At 37.8% G+C, this 14,273-nt stretch overlaps 1 protein-coding gene across 3 annotated transcripts in view; it reads right to left on the bottom strand.

The window, feature by feature from the left end:
• The window catches only part of ECPAS (Ecm29 proteasome adaptor and scaffold), a 106,198-nt gene that overhangs the window by 57,393 nt on the left and 34,532 nt on the right, over positions 1-14,273 (bottom strand). For all 3 annotated transcript variants that reach the window (XM_070459297.1, XM_070459295.1, XM_070459296.1), the window contains 5 exons: positions 13,201-13,319; positions 11,789-11,938; positions 8,904-9,072; positions 6,139-6,278; positions 1,535-1,616 (listed from right to left, as the gene is read on the bottom strand). In XM_070459297.1, coding sequence (XP_070315398.1) covers positions 1,535-1,616; positions 6,139-6,278; positions 8,904-9,072; positions 11,789-11,938; positions 13,201-13,319 — 660 coding nt within the window. The remainder of the gene's footprint in view (positions 1-1,534; positions 1,617-6,138; positions 6,279-8,903; positions 9,073-11,788; positions 11,939-13,200; positions 13,320-14,273) is intronic.

Below are 14,273 nucleotides of genomic sequence, written 5' to 3'. Positions count from 1 at the left end.
AACTTTTGCTTAAAAGCGCAACTTTCACCACTGCCAACAGAGCTTGTTAACTGTTTTTTCTTGAAACCTCATTTTTTTTTTTCATTTTAAAAGAGAAAATTCATGCCAAATACCCATCTTAATAACCAGAGTTTGTCTCCCTACTCTTAATATAATTTTTTCTGTTTCATCAAGGATATTTGTAAGCTGAGTTTTATTCCCTCTTTCCTTGTTAACCAAGAGTGAGGAACAGAATGATTCCTAATAATTATTTAGTGACACAGCTCTGATTCATGCTAAGGTCCCAGCAGTGACACGCATCACTGCTTTTGCACCATCAGTGCAGAATTCAACACAGGGGAAAAAAAAAAAAAGGCAAAAACTGTCTTGGCTTTGTGAACCTCTAAAAGACCCTCTGTGACCCATGGACCACACTCTGAGAACCAATGACCTAGTTCAACCTCTTCATTTTCTACATGAAGAACATGATGCCCAGAAAAGTTGTGCAATTAGCCAGATCTCTCCTCTCCAAGACATTTATGTGCATCCATTCAGGAGGAGAATCAGGGTGGGGTGAGTATTCCCAACTCACTGTTCTTTCTGCTACATCGCACACAACTGTTTCTTCTTGGGAGGGTGGGAGAGGCCTGTGTCACAGCTTGAGGGATCTCAGTTCACTAATCAGGGATCACACCCCTGCCCCCTGCAGTGGAAGCAGGGAGTCTTAACCACTGGACAGCCAGGAAAGTCCCTATCACACTCAATTTACTCTAACAGGAGTTAATATGATTTTTAAAACAACTATTTATGGTTTAGAAAGCAAACAAATAATTTTGTATGTCTAGGCTTAGACTTGGAATACTTCTAAACACAGTGAACTAAAAAGGACTTATGTTATCAAGCAACATGTTACTTTGAAAATTCACAATAACCCACCCTAGTCCTAGGACCCACCCTAGTCCTAGATTCTAGACCAGGAGTCAACAAAACTATAGTCCTAGGACCCACCCTGGTCCTAGATTCTAGACCAGGAGTCAACAAACTATAGCCCATGGGCCAAATCCAGCCTATTATCTGTCTTGGTAAGGTCTGTGAGTTAAAAGAAGTTTTTACATTTTTGAACGATTTTTTAAAAATCAAAGCAATATTCTGTAAAATTGTATTTCACAAAAATAGTAAGAAATTCACATTTCAGTATCAATAAAGTCTTAGTGGAGCATGGCCATGCTCATTCAGTTATGTTCTAAGGCTACTTTCACGTTATGGCAGAACTGAGTAGCCGCAGCCTCACAACTGTAAAGCCATTAAAGTCTAAAATAGCTACAGAAAATGATTACTGAGGCCTAAGCTAGGGCAGCTGAATGGAAAACACCACATCAGGTAAACTAACCTACTTCAGGAGATTTTAATCTACCTACACTAGTATGGTCTAAAACTAGTACTTCCTATAGCATATGTTCAGCCTAAATCAAAATAACCTGGAGAAAATGTTCACGTATCACCATGTCAATAAAATGCTTTTATGATGATGTACGAATAAGCCAAAACAACCTACCTCTTTTGTTTTCAGTGGTATATCTCCAAGGTATACCTTGTACATCTTATTAATGATGGCAGGATTATTCCAGTCAATCAAGCTACAGAAAGTTTCAACAAAGCTTGTTAAAATTATTATTTTTCTCTCCCAATTCAATAATTTCAAAATATCATAACCTCAATACATTACTAAAGAAAAATGTTATAAATACACAAATGAAGAGAAGACCATTGACACTGCAGAAGAGAAGGAAAGAGATTAATTTCTATCAAAGTTAGTTTTCAAACAGAAAAAAAAAGTCCCTTATCCCACCATGGTTCAATGTAACATAGATCATTGTAGCCAGTGGCCCGATTTGGTACCACTCAAGAAATCTGGACTGTATTCCACTCTCAGGGTCAACGACACAGAAAAGGTCCAACACAGCAGAGTCAAACTTCAGTTCAGTTCAGTCGCTCAGTTGCGTCTGACTCTTTGTGACCCCATGAACCGCAGCGCTACACTTGTTCAAAGAGCCCTGAGGCACCGTTCTTCTATTTTAGCCACTTGGAAATTCAAAAGTGATGTGGAAAGTGACCAAAAAAAAACCAACCACATTTTTTACCCATTAAAGCCACCACCCTAGGAAGCTTGCAGCCCATGGTATTTCCCAAATGCTGTGTCACTGTCACCTCCAGCATCCCCTCTTACCTCCCAGCACACACTTGTAGTCTAAACACCTAATTCTACAGAGCAACCTTGCTGCCATTTAGTCGTTAAGACTTATTCCTAATTGGGCCCCACAATAAGGTGACTTAGAACACTACTCCCAACCTTCTGGGCACCAGGGACTGATTTTGTGGAAGACAGTTTTTCCACAGACCATGGGTCGGCAGAGGGAAGGATGGTTTGGGAATGATTCAAGTGCAATACATTTATTGTACAGTTTATTTCTAATCTAATGCCATTGCTGATCTGAGAGCAGGTACTGGTCCATGATGTGGAGGTTGGGGACCCCTGACTTAGAAATATAATGTGGCTGGTGATGTACACCCACCCTCTGCAGCAGCCCCCTGCCAGTCATTCTATAAACCGAGTAATTATGCAATTCTGTATTTCACTTGAAATAGTAAGATTTAACCACACTATTTTCTCTCTTTTCACCTTGATTCTGCTTTCAAACTATGTTGTATCTGTGTAACGTAAGTTACCACGGTGCTTAGACTGTTTTCCTAATCCATCTCTTCTTTCATCTCTTATCAAACTACCTCATTCGGATATCCACAATTCTACTATCCTCAAAGACAGTCTACAATCCTACTTATATTTACCTATATCTTTCCTCAGCTGGTTTCTACTATTACTTGAGTTCCACTTTTGTTTCTCATCTATAAACACTTCAAGTTTACAGATTTTTGACAAAACACACACACTTTGGTAAAACAAACAAAAAACCTAACAATGGTTAGCTAATAAGGATAACTTTCACTGTTCCTTCTACTTTTCCTCTTGTCACCTTTCTAGCTTTACTTTTCTGATTACAGACTTCTGAAAACTCAAAAATTATTAATATAGAGAATACAATTCCTTATACTCTGCCCCCTAACCCTCTCTATTTCTTTTCAATAACCACTAACTTTGGTATATCTTTTTCTAGACTTCTTTCCTATGCACATAAAATAGCTAGATGGGTATGGCAGGTAGATAGAAACAGATCAATATAGAGAAGGATCACTTGAAGAGATACTCTGGGATTTCTATTTAATAAAATGGGATATCTACATATTGTTCTCAACTCACTTTTTACCTCTTAACAATATTATGCTATTTTTTTTTGGAAAATACACTTGTTTTAATGAACAAAACCAAAACTAATTAGAATACTTCAGCACCACATTTATATCTCCAACAATCCAATCTATTGCATGGTGTAAAGAATGCAGCCAGTCCAAACACAATGAAATTTTGAAGGAAGTTTTTTTTTGGAAAACAGTTTGGAGGGTCCTCAAAAGGAAAAAAAAAAAAAGACTTGCCAGTGGGACCTGGCAATCCCACTCCTGCGTATACATCCTGATGAAGCAATAATACACGCATGCCTATGTTCACAGCAGCATTATTCACAGTAGCCAAGACATGAAGACATGGAAACAATCTAAATGTCCATCAACAGATGAATAGATAAAGAAGATGTGGCACATACATACAATGGACTATTACTCAGCTACAAAAAAGAATGAAATAATGCCATTTGCAGCAACACGGATGGGCCTAGAGAGATTATCATATTGAGTGAAGTAAGACAGAAAGAGAAAGACAAATACCACATGATATATCACTTGTATGTGGACTCTAAATATGACACAAATTAACTTATCTATGAAACAGTCACAGACACAAAGAAGACTTGCAGTTGCCAAGGGGAGGAGGGAGGAGTTTGGGATGAAGAGATGCAACTATTACACACGGGATGGAGAAACAAGGAGGTCCTACTGCACAGCGTGGGGAGTTATACTCAGTGCCCCGTGAAAAAACCATAGTGGTAAGGAATATGACAAAGAATATGTGTATAACTGAGTCACTTGGCTGTACAGCAGAAAATACACACAGCACTATAATCAACTATACTTAAATTTTTAAAATATAAATACATAAAACTATTATATATAGAAAGGATAAATAACAAGGTCCTACTGTATGGTACAGTGAACTATCTTAAATATCCTGTGGTCGACCATAATGGAGAAGAATATAAAAAGTATATATATGTGCATATATATAAAATATATTTTATATTTTTATAAAGACTATAAGATATACATATAATTGAATCATTTTGCTGCATACCAGAAATTAACACTGTAAATCAACTATACTTGAATAAAATTTTTAAAAAGGTTTTTTGACACTTCAAAACCAAATAAATTTCTTGAAGGAGATACCAGAAAGACACAGTCATAGCAGCATGAAAGAATTTTAGACTTGGTGGGGAATGATAAGTACAATCTGGTCCAAATTTCTCATTTTACAGAGTCCAAGGCCTAGTGAAGTTAAGTGAGCCTTCCAAATTCAGACAATCAGCAAGAGGCAGGAGCAGAATTAATTCCATGACAGACATGCATTCCCAACCACCACCACACAGACACAGCTCACTTATATTTTAACAAGCAAACTAAGACACAATGAAGTTAATTTCATTATCCTGTGACACCTACTTATATTTCTTTGGAGAGGGAAAACTATGATATATACCTTTATAAACTTTTATCATCTTACCCACATTCCATGGTCTTTTTATTACATTAAACATTAAATTCAAAAACAAAGTATTGCATAATCTGATTTTTTTAACAAAGTATCTTCTATTTTTCATGTATTTTCCAATCTTTGCACATGTCATTTATTAAAAATCAGTACATATATCATAGTATGTGTTATTCATTTGCCATTATGTTGGGGCAACTTACATGTTGCTGTATTACTTTTATAATTATTTGGAAAGATAATAATACCTATATAGATATAATACTCTATTCAGGTCACATACTTAATTTCACTATTTACCTACTGTAGAAATCTGATTTTGTTTCCTTTTTTAACAATTATAGGAAATAATACAATTAATGAATCTATAACATTTTTCTAAATATAATATTTCTCTTCTTTTGAATGATTCTCTTAGGATAAAGTCCCAGAAGATTCAGATAAAAAAAGACTCTAAATATTTTTATGATTCATTATCTACTACAAACTGCTTTCCAAAAATTATTTCAATTTACTGTGTCAATCAACAGGGTATAAGCACAGCAGTTTCAACAGAAACTTAAATGGAGTAATCAACTGTTACACAATTTTATTTACCAGCTGGCATACTACTGTTTTATTGTGCATGATTTGATTTCTTTTTTTTTTTTATGATTTGATTTCTTTCTTTTTTTTTTTTTTTTTTGCAGAACTCAGTCATAATTTTTTTTTTTCTTTTTTTTTTTTATGTATTCCCCATCCCAGTCCCCCCTCCCACCTCCCTCTCCACCCGATCCCTCTGGGTCTTCCCAGTGCACCAGGCCCGGGCACTTGTCTCATGCACCCAACCTGGGCTGGTGATCTGTTTCACCCTAGATAATATACATGTTTCAATGCTGCTCTCTTGAAACATCCCACCCTTGCCTTCTCCCAGAGTCCATATCTACAATTTTTTCCATGAGTCTATTTATTATACGTATTTCCTCCAGTGTATATTAAGACCTATTCAGTATTTCTTTTCACGGGACCTGATTTTCATATTAACCATAATATCTACATATCCTTTATTAAAAGCCATCTCAAAGAATTTTAGAGGAAGAATCAAAAATGAGTAACTTTTGGGTTTTGACATTTTTCTTAACACTAGTTTTTTAACCTAAACAAAGGTCTCAGTTCTTATGGTAATTATCCATTCCAATTTTAAACTGCTTCTCCAGCTTTTCCTCTTTGCCTTATATAGAATTCTGCTGCTCAGCAAACTGTCTTTCATACAAATTAGGTATATTTCACAATCTCATAACCTGAACGCCTCATTACGCAAAAGCGGGAAAGAACATGTGCCCAGCAAGCTTCTGGAGAGCCAGCATCCTCTGCACTTGAGCGTTTCAGGGGGCGGGGCTTACCTCTGCTTGCTCTTCAGCTCCAGGTCGGCGGCGGTGGCCACACTGTGGCGCGTGTCGCTGGAAGCGATCACCAGGTGGAGAACAGCTTCGAGCTCAGGCACCTGCTCAGCTTCTATGAATTTCACTATGCCCAATTTGCACTGTGGACAAACGAAGGGAGGGAAAAACACCGATCAGAGAGACAAAGACCACCACCGTGAAGTACCTGTTTAACATATTACTATGGTCACAAGCCAAAGATTAACACAACAGTAGCCACTCCTGTTTATCCTTACACTGTGCCAGGGACCACACTAAACCATACATATTCATGATTTCATTTAAACCTCACAATCTACGAAATGAGTATCATTATACCCATTTTTTTGATACGAAAACTGAGGCAAGGCTGAAGAGATTAAGACACTTAATAAATGATAAAGGCACAATCCAAACCCCAGTCTCTCAGACTCCAAGGCCACTGTGATACAAAGCCTTCCTATGTGGGTGAAAACCCTCTCTAGAATGGTGAAGCCTTGAACTGAAGTCCAAATCTGGAGCCTCTAGGTAGAGCATGGTACCTCAGGAGTGAAGTACTCCATGGATTCTTGTGACAGTTCAAAAAGAAATGACGCTCACAGTCTATGGAGTTCTATTCTACTGCTAACATACTAACTCTGCCCTCTATATTCTTACATTCTGAAAACAACATGATTTCAAACATATGCAAGAATTTCAAATGTCAGTAAAATTCTAATCAAACAGTATGCAATCTAACTGGCTAAAATGAAGCACAGACTGAAGAAGAGATTCTTAGATTCTGCTAAGAACTTCATGCAACATGAAGCAGCTATGAATTTCACTACAAATGACTGCATTTAGGATAAATACACCTGAAAAATGAAATGTTACCTTTAAAATCAGTTATATAATAGCTCTCATGTATATGAAATAGGACTGATAAAGTTTACAATTATTAATACTAAATGACAAAGGATGCAACTTTAAAAGGCAGACAAACGGACCATAAAAATGCCTGCCTTCCCTCGGTGTGTTCAATACGACTGACTTGCACCAAGAGCTACAACAGAGAAGATGCAAGCATTTACTGCAGCTATGAGAGTCACTACATAAAGATTCACAGAAAAAGGGTTCAAAGGAAACTGAGAACAATACTCAGGTCTAGGAACAGGAGACTAGTTTAAAACATACTATGTGATTTATGCATTATTTGATACAGACATTTAAAAAGACATTATTTTAAAACCTGACATATTGTTTAAAAAATGAAGGTCAAACAGTATATATATATAAAAATGTAATGTGTAAAATTACATTTGTGTACACACACATGTATATAGAGTAGGTGAAAGGTGAATGACAAACTAGGGTGGTGGGATTCCAAGTAATTTTTAATTTCCTATTATAATGTTCTGTATTATTTGAGGATTTACACTAACACTATCATTTGAAAAAAAAGAAAAGCTGTTTTATCTGAAAGAAAAAATGTAAAAAACAAAAGGGATATTTAAAAATTAGAGGAAAACAGCTTTCATCCTTGAAACCAAACTCTTCAAGGCTCAACCAAGAAATGGACAAAAGGCATACAGAAGCCCTTAAGAATTAGCAAATAATGACCAATGTAAGATTACCATTTAATGTTAACAGTGATTTTCCAGCACTGAGAGCTTTAGCGCTCAGAGAGACCTAGATGAAAGCCTCCTACTAGGAGTGAGACTGGTGAATCTCCAAACTCAGTTCTTTTTACAAAGTGGAACCAATAATTTCTATGCCTTGTCAGTTCTGCTGTGAGGATTAAATGAGATAATGTATTCAAAGTACTCAGTATAGTGCCTGTCACATAGATCACACTTAAAAGAGGAGCTTCTGCTAGTATTTACCTTTCTTTCTTTCTTACATCACAGTTTAAGAAGAAAAAAGATCTATAAAATATGAAGATTTAATCTATCACATAGAACCTTTGCTGAACAAATCATACTATAAATTTGTGAGTGGCAAGAATGCCCACTTGAATTCTTCCCTTTCCTGGGAACACTATTTTGATCAGTGATCACTTACATTGCCAGAAAGAAAAGGACCAAATCATTTAGACTGCCATGGAGAGATAAAGGAAGGATTGGAAGACTAACCCATGTTGCTTGAATTCCAAAATAATTACATACTGATCTCATCTGTTCTTCCCTGAGGTGCCTGATGACACAGACACAGTGAGGCACCTTCTCTGTAGAGCACCAGTCTTTTTTAAAAGCTGCTCAGAGAACATCTGTGTCCTGTTTAAATCCAGAACAAAATTCTTAATGCCAATTTTTCAATTCCCAGGAAGAAATATAAAAGGGCGTCATGCTTTCTCCCCCACATGGTCACTTGTTCCTCACTTTACACAAAATGTACAGCCCTAAAAAGCTGAATAACATAAGACAAATTGTATTTTAACTGCACCAAAGCAGCTAAACATTAAACCTATAATTAAAAACTAAAATGAAAGAAGTTAAAGACATTCAATCTGTAAATGGGCTGTATTTTATACGTGAAATATGAAAGCAACATTTGAAAAACTGAAGAGTTTTTCCCACTCCTCCCTCTCCCTGGGGCTTTAACCAATAAATGACATGATGATGTGAGCACATTATATCAATCGCTCCTCTCAAATGTATTTCATTAGACAGCCTGAATAACTGGATTCTCTGACACATGCTTCCACGGACTGACTTCACAGGGGCCAGTGTGCAGGGTTAAGCTTCATACGAACACACAGTGTGTGATACCTGTTCCAACTGTTCAGGTGTCCAAGGGTTATCTCCAATAACTCGTTTAGCTGCATAAAAGCTCATTCCTGGGGGAGGCTGTGGTATTCCAGAACCTCCCCCACTATTTGAAGAAGAACCCTGTGCTGAAGATGAATTTTGGCGACTCTGGGATTCATTTAACACATATCTGGAAAGGAAATGGGAATTTAACCCCTCTATAAAAACACATACAAACACATGCATATTAATACATTCAATTACATACTTTCCTCTCACAGAACTTTTGTTGAAGAATAAACACTTGAAATTAAATTTTCATCATAAAGGAGAATTTTAAAGACAGGTATCTTCAGCAAATTAACCATTAGAGTATATCTGCTCAATATGACTACAAATGAACTGTGACAGTTACCAATAATGAATATGAGCATTCTGTTCACTCTCAATCCATAAATTATTGTTTTAAAATTCACTATGAACCCACTAGATTTTGTTGACTGCAATGGAAGTTTTAAAAAAAAAAGCTATTGTTTTATACCCAAAGTAGAGAATAATTTTATATTCATTCCCATTTCCGCTCAATTCTACTTAAACTTCTTGTATCTCTCCATCAAAAAACCCAATGAAACCTCCAAACCACTTACCACACAAGCATATAATGCCCCCAAAATGAAAAAATTCAAAAGGACCCAAAGAAGAAAAATCATAACAAGGACCAGCTTTTTCCATTGTATGTTCAAAGCATACAGCTTCACAGATATTTATTGATTTACCATCCTATTTCATTTTTAGCTTCTATAGATTAAAAATAAGATTTCTGGTAAATTCATTTTGAACCTATTAAACTGGTTAAACATTTAAACCTATTAAACATTTCTCATCTATAAAATGAAAATTTTGATATAAATAATGATTCAAGTCCATTTGAAATCTAAAATTCTAAGCTGACAAATTCCCAGACTTGATATTAAAATATCCGTTATAATAAAAATTAAACACTAGGAGCCTAACAGCATAGTAAACTATTCCACATTACTATATATCATATTCATTTCATTCCTAAATTCATATAATTTTTTAAAAACTTGTTGAAGAACACTTTAATATCTGTATATCAACAATGCAAATTCTCACTGGGAAGAAAAATGTGGGGGACCATTGGCTTGGGGACATTGTGTGCCTAAGTTAAATCTGGACGTCGAAGTTAAATTACCAAAGCCATCATCACCTGCCAATTCTGGCTGCCTCCTGATTTAACGACTATAAAAGGAGATTTTCATTTATTTCTAAGCTACAGCAAGACTGGCAGTGCACAGGAAGTAAACCAATCAATTACTGAACAGCTAATATTGTACAGACTACCATCCCAAACACGAGAGAGGAACAATAGGAGGTGTAAGACTGAGTGTCTGCCAGCTGGAGCAAGCTGAGAAAATAACACAACACAGGATGTTAGCAGATGACAAAGAAAGTGCAGGGAAATAAGAGACGGTGTGACACAAGTTCCACGGAGCTGCCCTGGCGGCTCAGCTGGTAGAGAACACGCCTGCCAATGCAGGAGACACAAGAGATGTGGGTTTGATCCCTGGGCCGGGAAGATTCCCTGGAGAGGAAATGGCAACCCGCTCCAGCATTCTTGCCTGTAAAACTCCACGGACTGAAGAGCCTGGTGGGCTACGGTCCATGGGGTCACAAAGAGTCAGACACAACTGATCACACGCATTACAGAGGCAGTGGAAGGTCCAGAAAATAAAACCGCCAAATCAGGAGGGGAGGAGGAGAACAAATGGGAGAGAAGAGAACGTGAACAGCGTCAACTCTCTTGTGGCCGAGGGAGGGACAGACGATGGGGAGCCCCACATGCCACGTTCATGGTGTAGATTACCAAAGAACCACAATGGAAGCCGTATATTAGAAAAGTTGTCTGGCAGCAGGACAACCTAGAAAACGAGCAGCCTGGAAGCAAATCACAATGTGGGCACTGTACCAGGAAGCTGAGCCGGAGCAAACAGCTCCTGACTTCAAAGAGCTCCCAGTCTAGTAGGAGAGAGGGACACGTCAACACCGCACTAGGAACTCCAGTGCACCAGAGATGGTGCTCAGTGTGATGCGGACAAGGAAGAGTGTCCTGTGCCTGGGGCAAGGGGTTTACGTCCGAGACAACAGAGCTGACGTCTAAGCTCCTCTCTGAGGCTGTTTCAAAGTGACTTTTTTGGCTGTCGTTTCTGCTGTTGTCTTTCTTTCCTTCTTCCTTTCTTTTGTGATGGGGAGGCATTCTAAGCAGAGGGAACTGTATGCTCTTAAAACAAAGACAGGCCATGAAATGCACAAGTGCATGAAATGACTGGAAAATATCAGCCCCAGGATTTTGAGGTGTAACCTGATAAGATCTATGTTTGAAAAATCTGGGAACTGCGGCAGTGTAGACAGTAATGAAGAAGCGCAGCTGGTGAGAAAGACGTGAAAAGAGGTTAAAAGAGCCAGAACTAGAAGGTAGCAATGGGAATGATTCCAGGGCACATGGAGGCGGTGGTAGGGGGTTTTATGGAACTGACATGGAAGCAACCAGGAAGAGAAAGCTGGAGGCAACTTATAATTGTATGCCTACATGGCTAAGAGAATCATCACAGCACTGATGTAATTAAAGGAAAGAAACTACGTTTACTGGGAAAGATTGATTTCAGCGTGGATGGGTCAAGTCTGAAAGCACCAAAGCAGCTCCAGGCCGTTAAGATCAGTAAGCAGTGGGGCTGGAGTTTAGGAGAGGTCAGGGCTGCACCAAAGCGAATCTGAGACACTCATTTTCACGTGAAAGTTGAATCACTGAAAAGAGTACTGAACTCTACACAGTAAAAGCAGTCAAGAACAAGGTCACTTGTTTTGTTTTGCTTTGTTTTACTTACCCATAAGGCATCAAAAGGACATCTAGCATGAAGTCCAAAAGCAGCTGCACAGTCTTTGGTTTCTCAGCAAGATTAAACGGAGAAGCTGATTTTGATGATTCAACAGGGTATTTCATGTGAAAAAGGGTTGGTATTAAAAGATGCATTAAGCTGAAAAAACAATTACATTTATTGCAACTATTTAAAAATAAGGGTTTTTTATACATGCAAATAACAGACAAAACAAAAAATCACATGACAAAAAACAGCAATCGCAGCAAGGACCATTCATCTTCAAAATTACTCAAAGTCTAGGGACTGGCCTAGATTTCATTCTTATTTCTTTCTTATTGAAAGCTCAGTATATTGAGTGATAAGTGACATTTTAGCCAACCTGACTCATCACAAAAACACCCTGAGAAAAATGTATATAATATGAGCTCAATATTAGTATCTATTACCACAAGAGATTTAATATGAAACCTTAGGTAAAGTTCAACTGACAACATGTCCTGTCAATCATTGTTTTCCCTTTCCATGTTTAATTAAAAATAAAGTCATTCTAAAGCTAAAAAAATTAAACATGAATCATGTCAATATTTGGAATATAATATTAAATTTCCACTGTGTGAATTTAAGTAACACAGCTTCAGTAATTCCTTCTTTCACTATACCTGTTGCTATGAAAACAATTTCAAACAGTGCTTACAATGTCTATTAATTTTACTTGTAGGAAGGCTTTCTGCACCAGCCACCACAAGAACACAGCCCTCCGCACCCTGTTATCCTGCTACACACGTGCCCAGTCATTAAAGGGATCCTACACACGCTCCCCTAAGAAAAATGTTGTTTACTTGTAAATGTGAGCATTAAGATTTTTAAAAACTGTTTATGCTCTAAAAAGAGAACTGAAAACATAATTTAACTCTTTCCTCCATAGCTTCTCTTCATGTTTCTCACCACCACAAGACTAGGATACAGAACTTTCGGGCTAAACTGAGAAGCTAAGGATGATAGTCTAAACCTTTTCATCTCTTCAATTCCCACATGAATACAAACGAATAATCAGTTTCTTAAGAAAACTGCCCTGAAGCTTTATGTCCTCCAAGAGAGAAACATTTGACGAAAAGCATATTAGAGCTCTAATTTTTGCAATCAAGAAAATCAGTTGCTTCAAAATAACTGACCAAACTGAAAATGCATTTAGATTGAAAAAAACGTTAACAGTTCTGTACAGTTTCCCATATGCTCACAAGACATTTTATAATTTACAAAATTAACCAAACAGTCATGTTGAGGTAACGCAGCAATGTCGGCTGAAAGAGTTCAACTCAAGCCTTTGTATCTGGCCGGGTGAAACCAGACGCGTGGATCTGTGTTTGAACGGCCGCTGATTCTCAGAGGTGGGAACCAGCTAACCGGGGACAGCATACCTGTCCTGCTGGGGCTGAGGCTTTCCTTCCATGGCAGTAAGAAGCGTAGGAGCCAGCTCACACTGTTTCTCCACCGGGAGCCGAGGATAGCCCATCTTAACATAAATTATAGTAAAATTCTGGCACAATGAGAGAAAGGCAAGTTAGTATAAAAGAAATATTCAAGATTTCAACAAAAACGGATGGCTGATAACCTAGGTAGTTATCTTATAATGAAGAAACTGAATCCTTCTTCCTCATGCTTATCACCTGTTTATTACAACCTGGCCAACCAGTCTGTCTCAGGAAGCACTCCAGCCCCACTTACTCCAAATGCTTACTTTAAGATGGGCTTCATAGGAGGGAGGATGACCTAGTCTACAGCATTTAAACATACATCAAATCATCATGCTGTACGCCCTAAACACATACAACTCTATTTGTCGGTTATGTTTCAATAAACGTGGGGGCAGGGGGGGAATTAGGTACTCACACTGTGCAGTAACTTTTCATTGAAAAGAAAAAAGTAATCCTTTGACCTACCTACACTGACATACCACACACCAGTATCAGATCTCCCAGTTTGTTACATTAATCCTTTCAAGCTAAGAGGAGGCCCTTTCAAGCTAAGAGGAGGTTCCAGGCTGTCATTCATTTCCCAGCTGGTCAATTACTAAAATAACCTCAGTCCATTGTGGCGCTGTGGTTCCTCACTTCAACATCTGACCAATGGATGATGAAGCAAGTGGGAAGTGTGCGAGCATCACTATAAACCATGTAAATGCCTCATTGTAAGCAAACTCATAAATGCATATCCAGATTTACACATAAGATAGAAATTTGCTTTTCTGAAGGACTTTAGAACGGCCTTCGTAAAATTGTTCCTTTAAAGACATCCTATTTGGCAGTTGTACTGACACACACTGTTCCTATTTGCTTAAAGGAAGACACAGGTATAAGGGAGCTGTGTGCCCACAGCAGGAACAGACAAGATGTCTGGGCTGGTAAGTGGCTCCAAAGGTTTGGAATCCAGATGTTAGATAAGACCTAATAGCTTCTGCCCCAATGCCAGGAACCACAAGGACCAGGAACAG

This window comes from Odocoileus virginianus, chromosome 31, assembly GCF_023699985.2.
Source record: "Odocoileus virginianus isolate 20LAN1187 ecotype Illinois chromosome 31, Ovbor_1.2, whole genome shotgun sequence".
In the NCBI taxonomy this organism is placed as follows: domain Eukaryota; kingdom Metazoa; phylum Chordata; class Mammalia; order Artiodactyla; family Cervidae; genus Odocoileus; species Odocoileus virginianus.
Note: the sequence above shows the minus strand (reverse complement) of the source record. Positions and strands in the feature narration are given on the sequence as shown.